At 40.9% G+C, this 14,300-nt stretch overlaps 1 protein-coding gene across 3 annotated transcripts in view; it reads left to right on the top strand.

The window, feature by feature from the left end:
* The window catches only part of CHFR (checkpoint with forkhead and ring finger domains), a 49,966-nt gene that overhangs the window by 27,697 nt on the left and 7,969 nt on the right, over nt 1-14,300 (top strand). For all 3 annotated transcript variants that reach the window (XM_044275598.1, XM_044275597.1, XM_044275599.1), the window contains exons 9-15: nt 3,280-3,434; nt 3,579-3,741; nt 4,001-4,140; nt 4,348-4,467; nt 4,718-4,801; nt 6,189-6,259; nt 13,821-13,908. In XM_044275598.1, the coding sequence (XP_044131533.1) occupies nt 3,280-3,434; nt 3,579-3,741; nt 4,001-4,140; nt 4,348-4,467; nt 4,718-4,801; nt 6,189-6,259; nt 13,821-13,908 (821 nt within the window). The remainder of the gene's footprint in view (nt 1-3,279; nt 3,435-3,578; nt 3,742-4,000; nt 4,141-4,347; nt 4,468-4,717; nt 4,802-6,188; nt 6,260-13,820; nt 13,909-14,300) is intronic.

Here is a 14,300-nt window from a genome sequence, read left to right as displayed (position 1 = left end):
TCACATAATTTGTTAAATAAGGTCCCTTGTGTGCAATCAAAGTGTCATATGATGTGTGTATAAATACATCTGTTCTGAAAGTCCCCTGAGTCTGCAATACTATTATGTCTGGATGCGTTCAGTGAAACTCGCACTATTTTGCAAGCAAGTTCAGTCAGTTTTGTCTGCGATTGCGTTCGGTTGTTCAGTTTTTTCCGCGTGGGTGCAATGCGTTTTGATGCATTTTTCACGCGCGTGATAAAAATCTGAAGGTTTACAAACAACATTTCTTAGCAACCATCAGTGAAAATCGCATCGCACCCGCACTTGCTTGCGAATGCAATGCGTTTTTCACGCAGCCCCATTCACTTCTATGGGGCCAGGGCTGCGTGAAAAACGCAGAATATAGAACATGCTGCGATTTTAACGCAACGCAAAACTGATGCGTGAAAAACAACGCTCATGTACACAGACCCATTGAAATGAATGGGTCAGGATTCAGTGTGGGTGCTAAGCGTTCACGTCACGCATTGCACCCTCGCTCATGTGAAAGGGGCCTTAAAAGTGTGTTCACATGACTGATTTTGAAAACACTCTGAAACAAATCAGCACAGAATTCTTGTAGATTTATTTTGAGAGGTTTTTGACGCAGTTTTTTCCAGCTTCCTATTTTTTTCAGCTTCCCACTCATTTCAATGTGACAATCAATGCGGATTCCGCTCCAAGATAAAGCATGCTGCTTCTTCTCAGGAAAAAAAGCAAGTTCTGCATCCCATTGAAATGAATGAGGGCTTTTCAGAGGAATTTTTGGCGCGGATTAATTTTTCCATCACATTATACACTGCTCATTTCCACGGTTACGACCACCCTGCAATCCATCAGTGGTGGTCATGCTTGCACACTTTTTCCTATAGTCTGCAAGCACGAGCACCACTGATGGATTTCAGAGTGGTCGTAACCATGGAAACGAGCAGTGTATAATGTGATGGAAAAATGATTTCAGCCATCAAACAAAGCAATATGGATAATACCGATACGTTAGTAAGTGCCTTGTATTAACTTTCTCTACATAATAAATGTTATTTGCTGAAGTGACACAACCCCTTCAACAAAGACACCAATGGTAACACTGAACGAGCCAAAGATCCACAGTGGAGATGGAAGTGTCTGACCATAGGACCACTATAAGCCATACACCCCACAGAGAAATGATCGATGAGTGGCCAGAACAAAAACATTGCTTAAAGAAAAAGTTAAGAAAACATGTTTTTGCCGATCTGCATGAGTCAGATGAGGCTAAATTAAAACTTGTGCCCATCACTGTGTGTTGTGTAGGTTTTAAACCCAACGCTTTCCATCACCCCACGAACACCATCCCCACAGTGATGCATGGTAGTGACAGCATCATGCTGTGGGGGTGCTCTCCATAAGCAGGGACTGGGAAGCTGGTCAGGGTTGACAGCAAGATGGCTAACAGTAAATATAGGGCAATTCTTAAACAACATCGGTTCAGTCTTCCAGAGGTTTGAGGCGGAGGTTCATCTTCCAGCAGGACAATGACATACTGCTAAAAAGCTACTTTGGAGTTGTATAAAGTAAACATTTTAAATAGGTTTTTTAGTTACATTGTTATCCCTTATGCATTGGATAGGGTAAAATTATTAGATTGATGGGGGTCCTACAGCTTGGACCCCTACCAATCACAAAAATGGGTGCCCTATACTCCCTGCAGCCCTCTAAAATGAACGGAGCATCCAGTCGGGCATGTGTGCAGCTGCTCCATTCATTTCTATAAGAATTCTTGAGGGAGTAGAGCGCAGTACTTGTCCTGTGGATAAGGGTTAGCTTAACTGGAATACCCCTTTTAGATGTCTTGGAATGGCCTAGTCAATGGTTACATTTCATTTCAATTGAGGATTTGGGGAATGACTTAGAGGTAGTCCGGGTTTTAATAATTATATTTATTTCTTTGGAGAATAGGAGGTTGAACAATTTTCTAATATACATCTATTTAACATTTTACTCTGACAGTTATATTGAATTAGTAGCCTCTCATTTAAGAAAAAAAATACTACGGCCCTTTAGTCCTGTAAAATGCCTCCATAGGAGAGATGGATAGGGCTAAACATGGTGGCCGTAATGTGACCCTCACAAGTATCATGTGACTTGGCTTTCAGTTAATTGCCCAGGTATCTAACAGGTGAATAGTATTGGGGAGCAGAATATATACGGTATTACTACCTGCAGTAGCATCTCAGTTTACACTCAACTTTATTAACATCACTTAGAGACGGGCATCCATTTTACAACAACACCTACAGACAAGCAGACATTAATGTAGTTACTGTAATAACCAAAATAAGAATCATTATTAAAGCACTACTCCTATTTGCTTATCACATGACTGTGTCCTGACTGCTGACCCAGCACATTTACGTCATGTAATACTGCTGCTTTCCGAATTTCGGGGTCACATGAATATTAGCGTGTCACATAACTGATGCCATGTTTCAGTTAAGCCATGGATACGTTGCAAAGGACTGATGGGCTATACCATTCTACTGCATGTAGGGGTCAACTGCCTGATATAAGACAAATATGCAGAATTTTAACTACATGCATATTAAAAGACTGAATGATTTTATATTATATAAACAAATAAGTAAGCTTCTTTCACATTAGCATTAGGATTGTCCGGCAGGGGAACAGCCTGCTGGATCCGTACTAACGCTAGCACACGTGTTCTGCTGCAAGTCCGCTCCGGCCCCATTCCCTATAATGGGGACGGACCGGAGACTGCTGTACACCAACAAGCCATTTTATTTGAAGGAGCTGTACCCCAAGAGACATGAATTTGTAATTGCTACAAAGGGTAGCTCCACAAGGACTTCACCTTCAGGGGGTCATTACTTGTGCACATTACATTTCTCAGTTTATCTTTATTAGTGTTTGTGTAACAATAAAACGTATTTTGCACCTTCAAGATGGTAGGCATGTTGTGTAAAAAAAATTATATAAATTCCCCCAAAATAAATTTTTAATCCAGGTTGTAATGAAACAAAACAGGAAAAACTCCAAAGGGGGTGAATACTCTTGTACGCTTCCTATTCAGCTGCATTGCTAGTGGCTTAAATTTACATTTAAAGTAGGTCCTAGTATGCACAATTATTATTGCTTACTAAAGGAACTTTGATTTAGATGTGGTCTTTTTTCTGCCATGGAGTATTGATGATGTTTTAATGATCGTTTGAATTTGTCAGTTGTGTTTCGCTTTGTGTAATGTTGACACGTTCTCATTAGTTTGCAGCCATGTATGCACACATTCTGTGCAGCCTGTTACTCTGGCTGGATGGAGCGCTCATCCCTCTGCCCTACCTGTAGATGCCCTGTTGAACGGATTTGTAAAAACCACATACTTAACAATCTTGTGGAAGCCTATCTGCTGCAGCACCCAGGCAAGTTATATTCCATGGCCAGTTCAGATACAGGCATGAATTCAAATATATATCACTACAAGCAGTGATTGAATGCCATTGTCTGTATTATTTCTGTATGGCCATGTATTTATACTTGTGTTGTTGTTTTCCTGCTAAATCCAGAAAAGTGTCGCAGTGAGGAGGACAGACGTAGCATGGATGCTCGAAATAAAATCACACAAGATATGCTGCAGCCCAAGGTGCGTCGATCATTTTCTGATGAAGAAGGAAGTTCTGAAGATCTACTTGAGTTATCAGATGTCGACAGTGAATCCTCAGACTTTAGGTTTGTGGCTAGTGTTGCTATAATTTTCTATCACGCTTTGCACTTTCTGTCTTTGTTTCTTTTTTTCTTTTGTTTCTTTTTTTCTCCTAACTTGATTTGCAATATAGGCTTTAAAAATAAATATGCATGTGCCAAAAATTAAGTAATTTTGACATGACTTTCAATGTAATATTTCATTATCTATATTTATATGTTGTCTAGAACTAATCTAAATGTTCTATGCAATTCTCATTTTCTTTTAATTTTTGTAATCCTACAGCCAGCCTTATACAGTGTGCCGACAATGCCCAGGGTATGGTAGACACAATATACAGCCACATCCTTATCCTCTTACCATTGAAACAGAAGCAATGCGGACGTTAGGTGATGCGCCTTCTACCTCTACCAACTTTCCTGCAGGTTTGTATGCACATTTCCTTATAGTGGGTTTATAATACTTTGTCCCCAGTTGCACACCAAAACATGGAGGAGGACCTGTGTTGCATCCAGTTGCCTCCTGATCTGAGGAGGTTCTGAATAATCTGCTGGCACACACACAGAGCAATTCTTTATCTAGTTAATAATGTCTATTAATATCACCATATATGATAAAGCTTTTCTTTGCAGCTGCCCAGGAATATGTATGTCCTGCCCAGGGAAGTCATGTGATATGTGCATGTTGCTTCCAGCCAATGCCGGACAGAAGGAGCGAACGGGAACAAAACCCACATGTGGCACCTCAGCAATGTAAGTCCCAACATTTGAGAAATGTTTATTTTTCTTCTTTATTTTCTTTGATATACCAGTGGCTGTAACTTCATTATTAGCTCTTGACTCTTCATATCCTGTAATTACATGGTGCATACTGTGTAGCCAACAGCACAAAGGGCTTTCAAATAAAAAAGGCACCTACATTGCCTTCTAGCCCATCACAAGTTTAATTCCTGTAAAGTCCATCAGTTGTGTGCATCTCCTTGACCTTCTTTTGCTTTCACAGGCACTGTCTGTTTGCAGTCTTTCTGTCACATGTATTGGGGATGCACCAAAATGGGCTGCTTGGGCTGCCTGGCTCCATTTTGTGGTAAGATGCTTGTGCCTGTGCCAGATTGCCAATTGTCTTGTCATGTAATGCTTCATATGTTCCAAAACCATAGAATACAACTGCATATGTTAAGAAAACATATTTTTATAAAGACCAATAAGTCCTTGTTGTAACACATTCAGGCTTTGATTACTAGTGAGGCCACTCAAGAAATCTGTATAAAATGACATCTCTTTTCTACTATTGGTTCATAGACTTACATTTCAGCACTCTAAATCGGTTGTAAACCCGTAAATGATGCTTTCCAATTACAGGGGTATTCCGGGAGATGCTGCTTTACAAATACAGGTTTTCGGGGGTTCCAGATTTTGATCACCTATCTTCAGGATATTAAATGGGTGGAGTCTGACACCTGGCACACCCACTGCTCAGCTGTGCCCTGAGATTGAATAATCCTAAAGACGACATTATCTTAATCAGGATGTCTAGACCTGCACCAGATTCATCACAGAGGCTGAGGCTAGATGATAAATCTGATGCAGGAATTTAAACTTTTCTCAGACATTTTAGGTTACTGCAAAGCCCCGCCAAATTTTCGAGCATATTGGGGGGAAAAAGCGTAGAAACCCAAGATGCTCCAAATTAGACCACTGTGTCTAGTCACTGACACATTAGTAAATCTGGGCTATTGAGTGAAGCTGGAAGCACAGCACAAAGTGTAGTGAATGGGAGCTGAGCCGCAGTAATCTGCACTTTGAACAGAGTTCTGCTGACGGCTCAATTCAAATAGTTAGTTCCAGCGCTGGCGACTCCAGGGAACAGCTGATTTGGTGAAGATGCCTAGTGTAGGAACCCCCCTAAATTTGGTATTGTTGACCTACAGATAGTTCATCAATATCTGGCTCCTAGAAAATGCCTTTAAACTGAGTGTGCTGTTTTACTGTATGCCAAAGTGCCTAAGCCATGGCTAAATAATGTAGCTTAAAGGGAGAATATCTGTGTCACTTAGAAGTTCTAAGAGTTCTCTTCTGCCCTCACTTATTCTTGGGGTCCATTCACACGTCCATAATTCTGTTCCGCATTTTGTGGAACGGAATTGCTGACCCATTCATTTCTATGGGGCCGCACGATGTGCTGGCTGGATCCAGAAATGCGGATCCGCACTTCCGGGTCTGCAATTCCGTTCCTGAAAAAAATAGAACATGTCCTATTCTTGTCCACAATTGCAGACAAGATTGGGCATATATAATAGTACCGGCGATGTGCGTTCTGCAAAATGCGGAATGCACATTGCCGGTGTCTGTGTTTTGTGGATCCGCAAAACACGTACGGATGTGTGAATGGACCCTTAAACCCACTCTTGTATAGGACACAACTTGGCATCAAGTAGTTTAGTCAATTGCTTCTGTTCTTTTTTTCCCTTCAGAGTTAAATCTTGGAGAAAAATGTTTGGACTCTGTGTTAAACAACAACAACTATGAGTCTGATATCCTAAAGGTAAGAAGTAGCCACCAGTGTACATAAAAGAAGGGGGCACAATCTTAAATTATGACGTAAAAGATCCTACTAATCCAACATATTTTCTGGAGGTAGACACCTGGCACATTGTCAAATTTGTACTCAGCACTTTATACACCCAGACACCATCATGCAATGTTGCATCAAAATGTAATTGTTCATAAAAATCGCATAAAAGTTTATATTCGTGGGTAAAAGTGTAAATGGGGGTGAAAGTTATTTGGGCCACAACTCCTAAAAATCAATGTTTAATATGTGCAGAGCTCATACATTCAACTTGGGCCTAAATTTACGTGCAAATATCTTCATACAATCACCAGAACTGGAAAGAGCAAAAATCCGGTTTTAAGTTGGAAATTTTAACAAACGTAACAACCTATAAAATAGAGGGATTATTACAGTCCTTTAAAAGTAAAACCTATATATTTTAAAAGGCAGGCAACCTGATGATTGCAGTTGTCCTCGCTGACTTTTGACAACCATGTCCTCCTTTATGTAACTTTGATAAACAGGAATTGTTTTTAACAAATGCATCAAAACAAACGTTTGCACCTAAACTCATATACATGCAGAAATTTACACGTAAAAGCAATGTTAATGTAATATATTTAGGTGTGCAAAACTCATGTATATCACAAGTGTATGCATCAACAAGAGCTTGAACAGTGAAGCAGAGGCCATGAAATATTTGGCATCTGGACGTCCCATAGAAGTAAATGGAATGGTGACCGCGCTAGTTCAATCTCCACTCATTTCTATGGAAATTCTGAAAATGGCTCAGCACATTCGCCTATCTACTTTCGTAACTCCCAAAGAAATGGATAGCACGCGGTGCATGTGAGCCGCACTCTCCTTCACTTTCGAAGGCTCGTTCTGAAGATAGGTGCAGGTCTTAATGGTGGGATCTGCAGTATCTGACTTTAATGGCATAGCCTAGTGATATGACACAGTCTGAGATGGCACAACCCCTTTAACTAACACCAGTTTCAGACTGGTATAATATGGGTGGTTTATTACTCCAGTATTATGGACACAACATCTGAACCCCCTGCAGTTCATCAGAAAATGAGTTTTCTCATGAACCACGGCAGTTCCGGGTATTGCCTCTAGAGGTGAGCGAATTTCATATTTTGACATTCATTCACACTTCATTTGGTGGTTAAAGGTGAATTGCGTTATAGATTCCCATGGACCATAATGCAATTCTATTCCGTTATTCATTCGGTCATAATAGAAGTCTATGGGCTGCAAAACGGATCCGTCCCGTTTCTGTTAGGCATGGAAGGACTCTTAACTATTGCAGCTAGCATTGGTTGATCTTGTTTTAAAGCATAGATTGTAAGCTTTAGTACAAGTCATGGCTGGTATCTCTAGCTGCTACAAAGCCTGAGATCCATCCATCAGTAGCAAGGATGTGTGAGATATGTCCTTGGCTACTGAAGTGCCACCCTGCAAGAATATATGAGACACGTCCTTGTCAGTTGCCCCCAGTAGACCACACTGAGCACTTTATGACAAAAGAGGATACTCCTGGTTCTGTTTATTCAGATGATTCACTTGTTCTTCACTGGGATGAGTGTTAAAGCAGACCAGTCACCAGTCTTGAACTGGGGTGCCTTGGGTACCCCAGTAAAATTCATTCTGGGAGCCCACTGTACATCTACATGCAAGTATAACCTGCTCACACAGAGGCAGGCAGCAGCAAGACGCTACAAGAGGATTAGTTATGCGGGTCCCTGAGGAAAGTGGATACTGGCTAGTCTGCCTCTGTACCTACATCATCTCATCTCAGCCATCAGATACATCTATAATAATAAACTTGGTAGTTTGTTCACTAATCTACCCAGTTATTTATACACTGGGTAGGCTGGTTGGGATGCTTTACACTGCTTATCTATATATAGTGCAGTCAGTATTCTGCCACTTGTGTGGCATTGCTGAGCAGACTCCTATAAAGTTTTGTGGGTAAAGATCCAGTAAAACATGTAATTTCTACATGTATTTTGCTGCTTTTTCTACATTAAAGGAAATGTGTAATCAGAAAATGACCCATTGTTTAAATCCCTTTTTTATGTTTAACATATTTTAAATAAGTTTTTGTGAGGTTCTTTATAATTTTCCATGTTGCAATCTATATTTAAACAAAAACCATACATTCCTGCAGTTTTCCCACTGGACACCAAGAATAATATGTGCCATTCTTGGTCTGTACAGATCACTTTACTGAAGTTACCTGCTTATCTATACACATAGGTGATATCATTACAGGCAGGATTAGAATGACAGATAAGTCAGTGATTATCAAAGCTTATCTTTTTTCTTTCCTTGTACAGTGACCTCTGCACAGGTCACAGAGCATGCCTACAAAACTCTCCCATAGAAGTCAATGAGGTCCCCTCCTGTCCACTGTGTCTATGGCGCATGGGGCTGCTGTAAGGCCGCTTTCAGATGAGCAAGTTGCCTACTGCGGACTCGCAGCGCGAGTATAAGACGGCTCCCGTCCTGAACTTCTAGCACTGACAGGGTTGCATAGCATTATATTGATTTATGATGCTATGTAACCCTTAGAGGTCTGGAATCTATTGTTGCAGCATTATGTCAGTGTTATCCAATACATTCCAGAACTGTAAGGCCCCTTTCACACGAGCGAGTATTCCACGTGGGTGGAATGCGTGATGCAAACGTTTTGCGCCCGCACGGAATCCGGACCCACTCATTTCAATGGGGCTGTGTACATGTGCGTTGGTTTTCACACATCACTTGTGCGTTGCATTAAAATCGCAACATGTTCTATATTCTGCGATTTTCATGCAACGCTGGCCCTATAGAAATGAATGGAGCTGCGTGAAAATCGCATCCGCAAGCAAGTGTGGATGCAATGCGTTTTTCATGGATGGTTGCTAAGAGATGTTGTTTGTATACATTCAGCGGAGGAGATAGCTACATGTAATAGCAGCGGTATTCTCCACTAGCTAGCAAGCGTTTTCCGGGAGGCAACGCTTCCCTCATGACAATCACTTGCTCATACAGGCTTTACACAGAGAATGCTATCACTGATAACACCTCCCCGTGTTATTAAAAAAAATAATGGCTGCACACACATATAAGCAGTAAAGCTGAGAAATTGGGATCATTCTAAATTCAAGTGGTACTATACTTACTATAAGTGGATCAATGGAAGCTCTTAGAGCACATTTTGATCAAACTTGTGTCGGGCCCATCTACCAAGCGTCAAGGTGGCTTCCGCGGACTGGTCCCTATCACTAATATACCGCCTCTCTTGGACTTATCCAAGTCCACATTATCAGGGCAGTGTAGGAACCAGCTACATTTGTACTTTGCTCAGAAGCCCCAGGCAGATGGGCGTGTGCTCAGTCTAAAAGAGGCGTCACCCTCATATAAATATTACAAGAACATTTAGACTGGCTAAATTGTAATACCTCCCCGTGTTATGAGCGTAGTTCAATGGGTGATCTAATAATTGGACCATACAGATGTGCCATTGACAGCCGACAGATGAGCAATTGCTGACTTGACAGCTGACCAGGTGTCTGGCTTCGATCCAGTCGGGATAAAGAACAACGGAGAGTACTTCTATTATCAGAAATGTATAGTTTACCCCTGAAGAAGTGTAGTAGTGGAAAATACATACACCAACCAAATTTGTCTGTTAACATACTGTACGATTTCATAAAAAACTCCAGATAGTATAAGTTGAGTGTCATCACATCTGCCCCACACAATAAAAGTAAGGTATTATTACTTATTTTAGTGTAGCGGACAGACAAATCATTCCTACTCATTATCTGTGACTAACAGCAATTAAAACCAGTAAGTATAGCAACAATACTGCCTAAAATATACAGGCATTTATTCCAGCTTCCTTGCACACAGAATTTGTATTAGTAAATGTATTTAAGTCACTCCCTTTCCTAACCGCACATACGCTTACATCCACTAGGTGGGGCTATATGATCACTATCTACAGCATTTTTAACATACCAACCAGGACAACAGTTTATGTAGTGCCTTGTTTGTTCAGAAATTTCCCCTTCTAAATCTTGAGTGGCCTCTTCCCACAGCTCTCTGTTTTTCTTTCTACAAGCGACTATGTGAAATGTTACTACTAATAGTCTTGTTTGGTTCAGGTGCTAAGCTGCTTGTTCTTTGCCTCTCAATTTGAGCTTTTTCTATACCTACGGTTGTTTTTCTACAAATCCTTGTTTTTCTTAATGTTTTATTGCGCAATATTCACACAGGCAAGCTGCCATAAGTTTAATGGGTATGCATACCAAGGGAACCTGTCAGCACCAAAATGGACCATAACCCGCCAGTAGTACCTTAAAGCTGTCAATCAGTTTTTTTTAACGAGGTTCTTGTGTAAGATGTCCGAGTTGCGCGATCGCTGTAAAACAACTTTTATTCCCCTGCAGGTCGTATGGATTCTTTCAGGCGCGATTCTATGCTGAGATTTCACTCACCCATGCACCATATGAGATTGTTTTCAACGCCTGTGCATTGATCCCTGCTGTAGTGTACTTGGCTAGTCAATGCACAGGCGCAGACTCACATGGGCAAGCACTTCAGAGAACATTATCCTGCAGCAGCACCAGTCACAGGAGCGCCTGCGCATGAACTCTTAGAAGCCAAGTACACTACAGCAGGATTCAATGCGCAGGCACCGGAAACGAGATCATATGGTGCATGCGCAAAATCTCAGAATGGAATCGCGGATAAAAGAATCCAAAAGGCCGTCAATCAAATGCGAAGGAATTGGGAGGGGGAGGGGTGAGCTTGACTTCAAGCATGAAAGCTGCCCCATTGACTTTTGCATATGACCTGCGGGTGAATAAAAGTTATTTTACGGGCAATCATTTTACACAACAACCTCATTAAAAACCTGATCAACAGCATAAGGCCCCCTGCACATGAACGAACGTGTGCACGAACACAGTCCATGGGGCAGCCGCAGCGGATCGCAGACCCATTCACTTGAATGGGTCTGCGATCCGGCCGTTCCGCAAAAAGATAAGACATGTTCTATCTTTTTGCGGAACGGAAGTACGGGGCACTCCGTAGTGCTTCCATAGGGTTCCGTTCCGTACCATTCCGCATCTCCGAATTTGCGGACCCAGTCAAGTGAATGCGATGGGTTCCCTTTAAGTGTGGATGAAGTGCTACTGTATATACATTACAGAAAACAATTGCTACCGCAAAAAATGTAGTTAATCCAATTAGAGGATATTGGGATACTGAAAATGGGATCTATTCCCAGTTTTTTTTTTTTTTAATTGGAAGTAACCATGAGCTGGAAGTCTGTGCCAGAAAATATTCTGCAGCAGGTTGAAATTTATGTTTTTTGCCTCAGGAAAATATGTTTTCCTGCTGAACGAAATCTCTGATGCTAGTTCAACCCCTTCCCGCACTATGACATTCATTTCACATTATGGGCAGATGAGTCTTAGTGCACTGTGCCATACTTGTATTGCACATTGATCGTATGGACATAAACTGGGCCAGTGCTGTAACATGCACCAGAGATCTCAGAATGTACCAAAGCAAAGAGTTTTCTTTTTTTGTCTTTTGCAAAAGTAGTGAAATATAAAATTTCATTGAACAAACTTGTTATCGCTGTACTAGTACAAACCCACAATAGTGCCAGTAAAAAATACAGCTCGTCCCACAAAAAACAATCCCTTATATAGCTACATTAATAGAAAAACAGACAGCGCGGGGGATCCTCCTGCAATAAAGAAGTCACTACCTACCTGGCAGATCCTTTGCTGTCACTCTTCTTCTGGCCGGAGTCTGTTTACTCTTTGTTAAAGGGGTTGTCCCACAACAATATTCTACAGTTTTCAAACCAGCTCCTTGGTATAAATACTTTTGTAATAAAAAAATGTGCATAGTCACTGAGTTATTCAATAAAATATATCTGTATAGCACCACCTGCTGTTTTTATTTTCTCATTTCTTTGTCCGCTCACTGAGATGGCTGCACATGCTCAGTTTCATCTTTCTACTGCCTCCTGGGCTGTGATAGGGAGAGCTGAGACACGCCCCTGAGCTGCAGCAGAAAAGACACTCCCCTCAAGCTGTTAGCTTGTAATAAATCTAGCAGAGCAATGAATGAGGAGATCTCTGGATCCATTCAAAGTACAGGGCCGGTTCTAGTGGTGTTAGAAAGAGAATGCCATGTACTATACGATCTTGATTTTTTTTACATTAGACATGGGATAGCCTCTTAAAGGGGTGGGGGAATCAAAATGGCTGATTTGCTGTGTTTGTTGTTTTTTTTGTGTTTTTATTATAATTTCTTTGGTCACTTCCCAAACAAAATTGAATAAGAAGTGCTGAAAAAGTCATACACACTCCAAAATAGTATCAATAAAAATGAAAATGAGCTCCGTAGATGTAAATATAAAAAAATTATGGCGGTCAGAATATGGTGACAAAAAGAAAAATTATTTTCAAGTTTTTTATTTAAGTATTTAAACACAAGAAAAAGCTATATAAATGTATTACTGTAATCATTTCAGTTTTACTACATAGGGAATGCTGCAAAAACAAAACTTATAAAACTATAGTGGATTTTCTTTTTTCCAATTCCACTCTATTTGGATTTTTTTCCAGCTTCCCACTACATCATACACAATATAAAATGGTGCTATTAAAAGGTATGACTTGTTCTGCAAGAAGAATACTTCATAAAGCTATGTAAATGTAAAAATATAAGCACCACACACATCCGGAGTGCTGTGCTGTTTCCCAGCCGGGAGGTGGACGGAACTGCGTCTCATCTTGCCTTAGTAACAGCGAGATGAGACAACCCCTTAAATAAGCTAGTAGCAATAACTAAGTAATGGAACAACATGTAAATTCTCCAGAATTGTTATTGCATGGGGAATTAAATCATTTAGCAAAACAGACATGTCAAGAGAGAATTATTTCATATGACTCTCTATTCTATTATTCCTACTAGAAGTTTAGGAATTAACTGCCAGCCGTCTGCAGTAAAGGTCCAACTGGGTGCTACCAGTTGGGAGGGTGCCTCTACTCAGTGCTGAAAGTGAAAAATGTGCAAGGACAACCCCCCAACTGGTAACACCCAGTTTGACCTTTATTGCACACAGTTGGCTGTATATTTATAATATTGTAATAGAAATAATAGATGAATGCCACAAAATGGAGTCCTAGGAATAGATGCTTCAGAATTGTTGTTACACGGGGTATGCAAGTAGTTACTAAAACAGACATGTTCAGCATATATGGGGTCATTTATTGAACTGGTGAAAAGTAGAACTGACTTAGTGGCCCATAGAAACCAATCAGATTCCACCTTTCATTTTTGAAAGCTCCTTTGGAAAATGAAAGGTGGAATCTGATTGGTTGCTGTGGAGACCTAAGCCAGTTCTACTTTACACCAGTTTGATAAATGACCCCAATAATGTTCACGTATGACTGTATAGTAAAACATCCAAACTGCTATACTTGGAGAACCGCTGTCGGAATGAGTTGCTAACACAGGTTTACCTCTTCAGAATTACCTGGCATCCAGGGGTTTAACATGGAAAGACTTGCTGCATGAAAGCCTTGCAGCTGTTCAGAGAGGTGTTTTTATGCTTCCCGGTAAGTAGACATTTGACATCATTTTCTTATGCTAACTTCTATTTATGAGGTACCATATTTTATACCTGTGCTATTGTGAATGATTTTATAAAATAGATTTTGTTTAGCTTCTTCTATGTCCCAGTATTTTTAGTGCGATTCTTAGTGAGGCAGCGGACAGCCTGATAGGAGTTACCGTAATTGTCTGCAAAACAGAGACTCCCCAGAACTAAACAATTGATGACCTATCCTTAGGATAGGTCATCAATATCAGACTGACTGCGGTCCGACTCCCAGCACCTCTATGATCAGCTGTTTGCAGGTGCCGGAAACAGTCACAAGCTGTCTACTTGTCCAGCACTCGGAGGTCCTGCAACCAGCTGATTGAGGGGCGTGCAGGTGTCTGACCTCAG

This window comes from Bufo gargarizans, chromosome 1, assembly GCF_014858855.1.
Source record: "Bufo gargarizans isolate SCDJY-AF-19 chromosome 1, ASM1485885v1, whole genome shotgun sequence".
NCBI lineage: Eukaryota > Metazoa > Chordata > Amphibia > Anura > Bufonidae > Bufo > Bufo gargarizans.
Note: the sequence above shows the minus strand (reverse complement) of the source record. Positions and strands in the feature narration are given on the sequence as shown.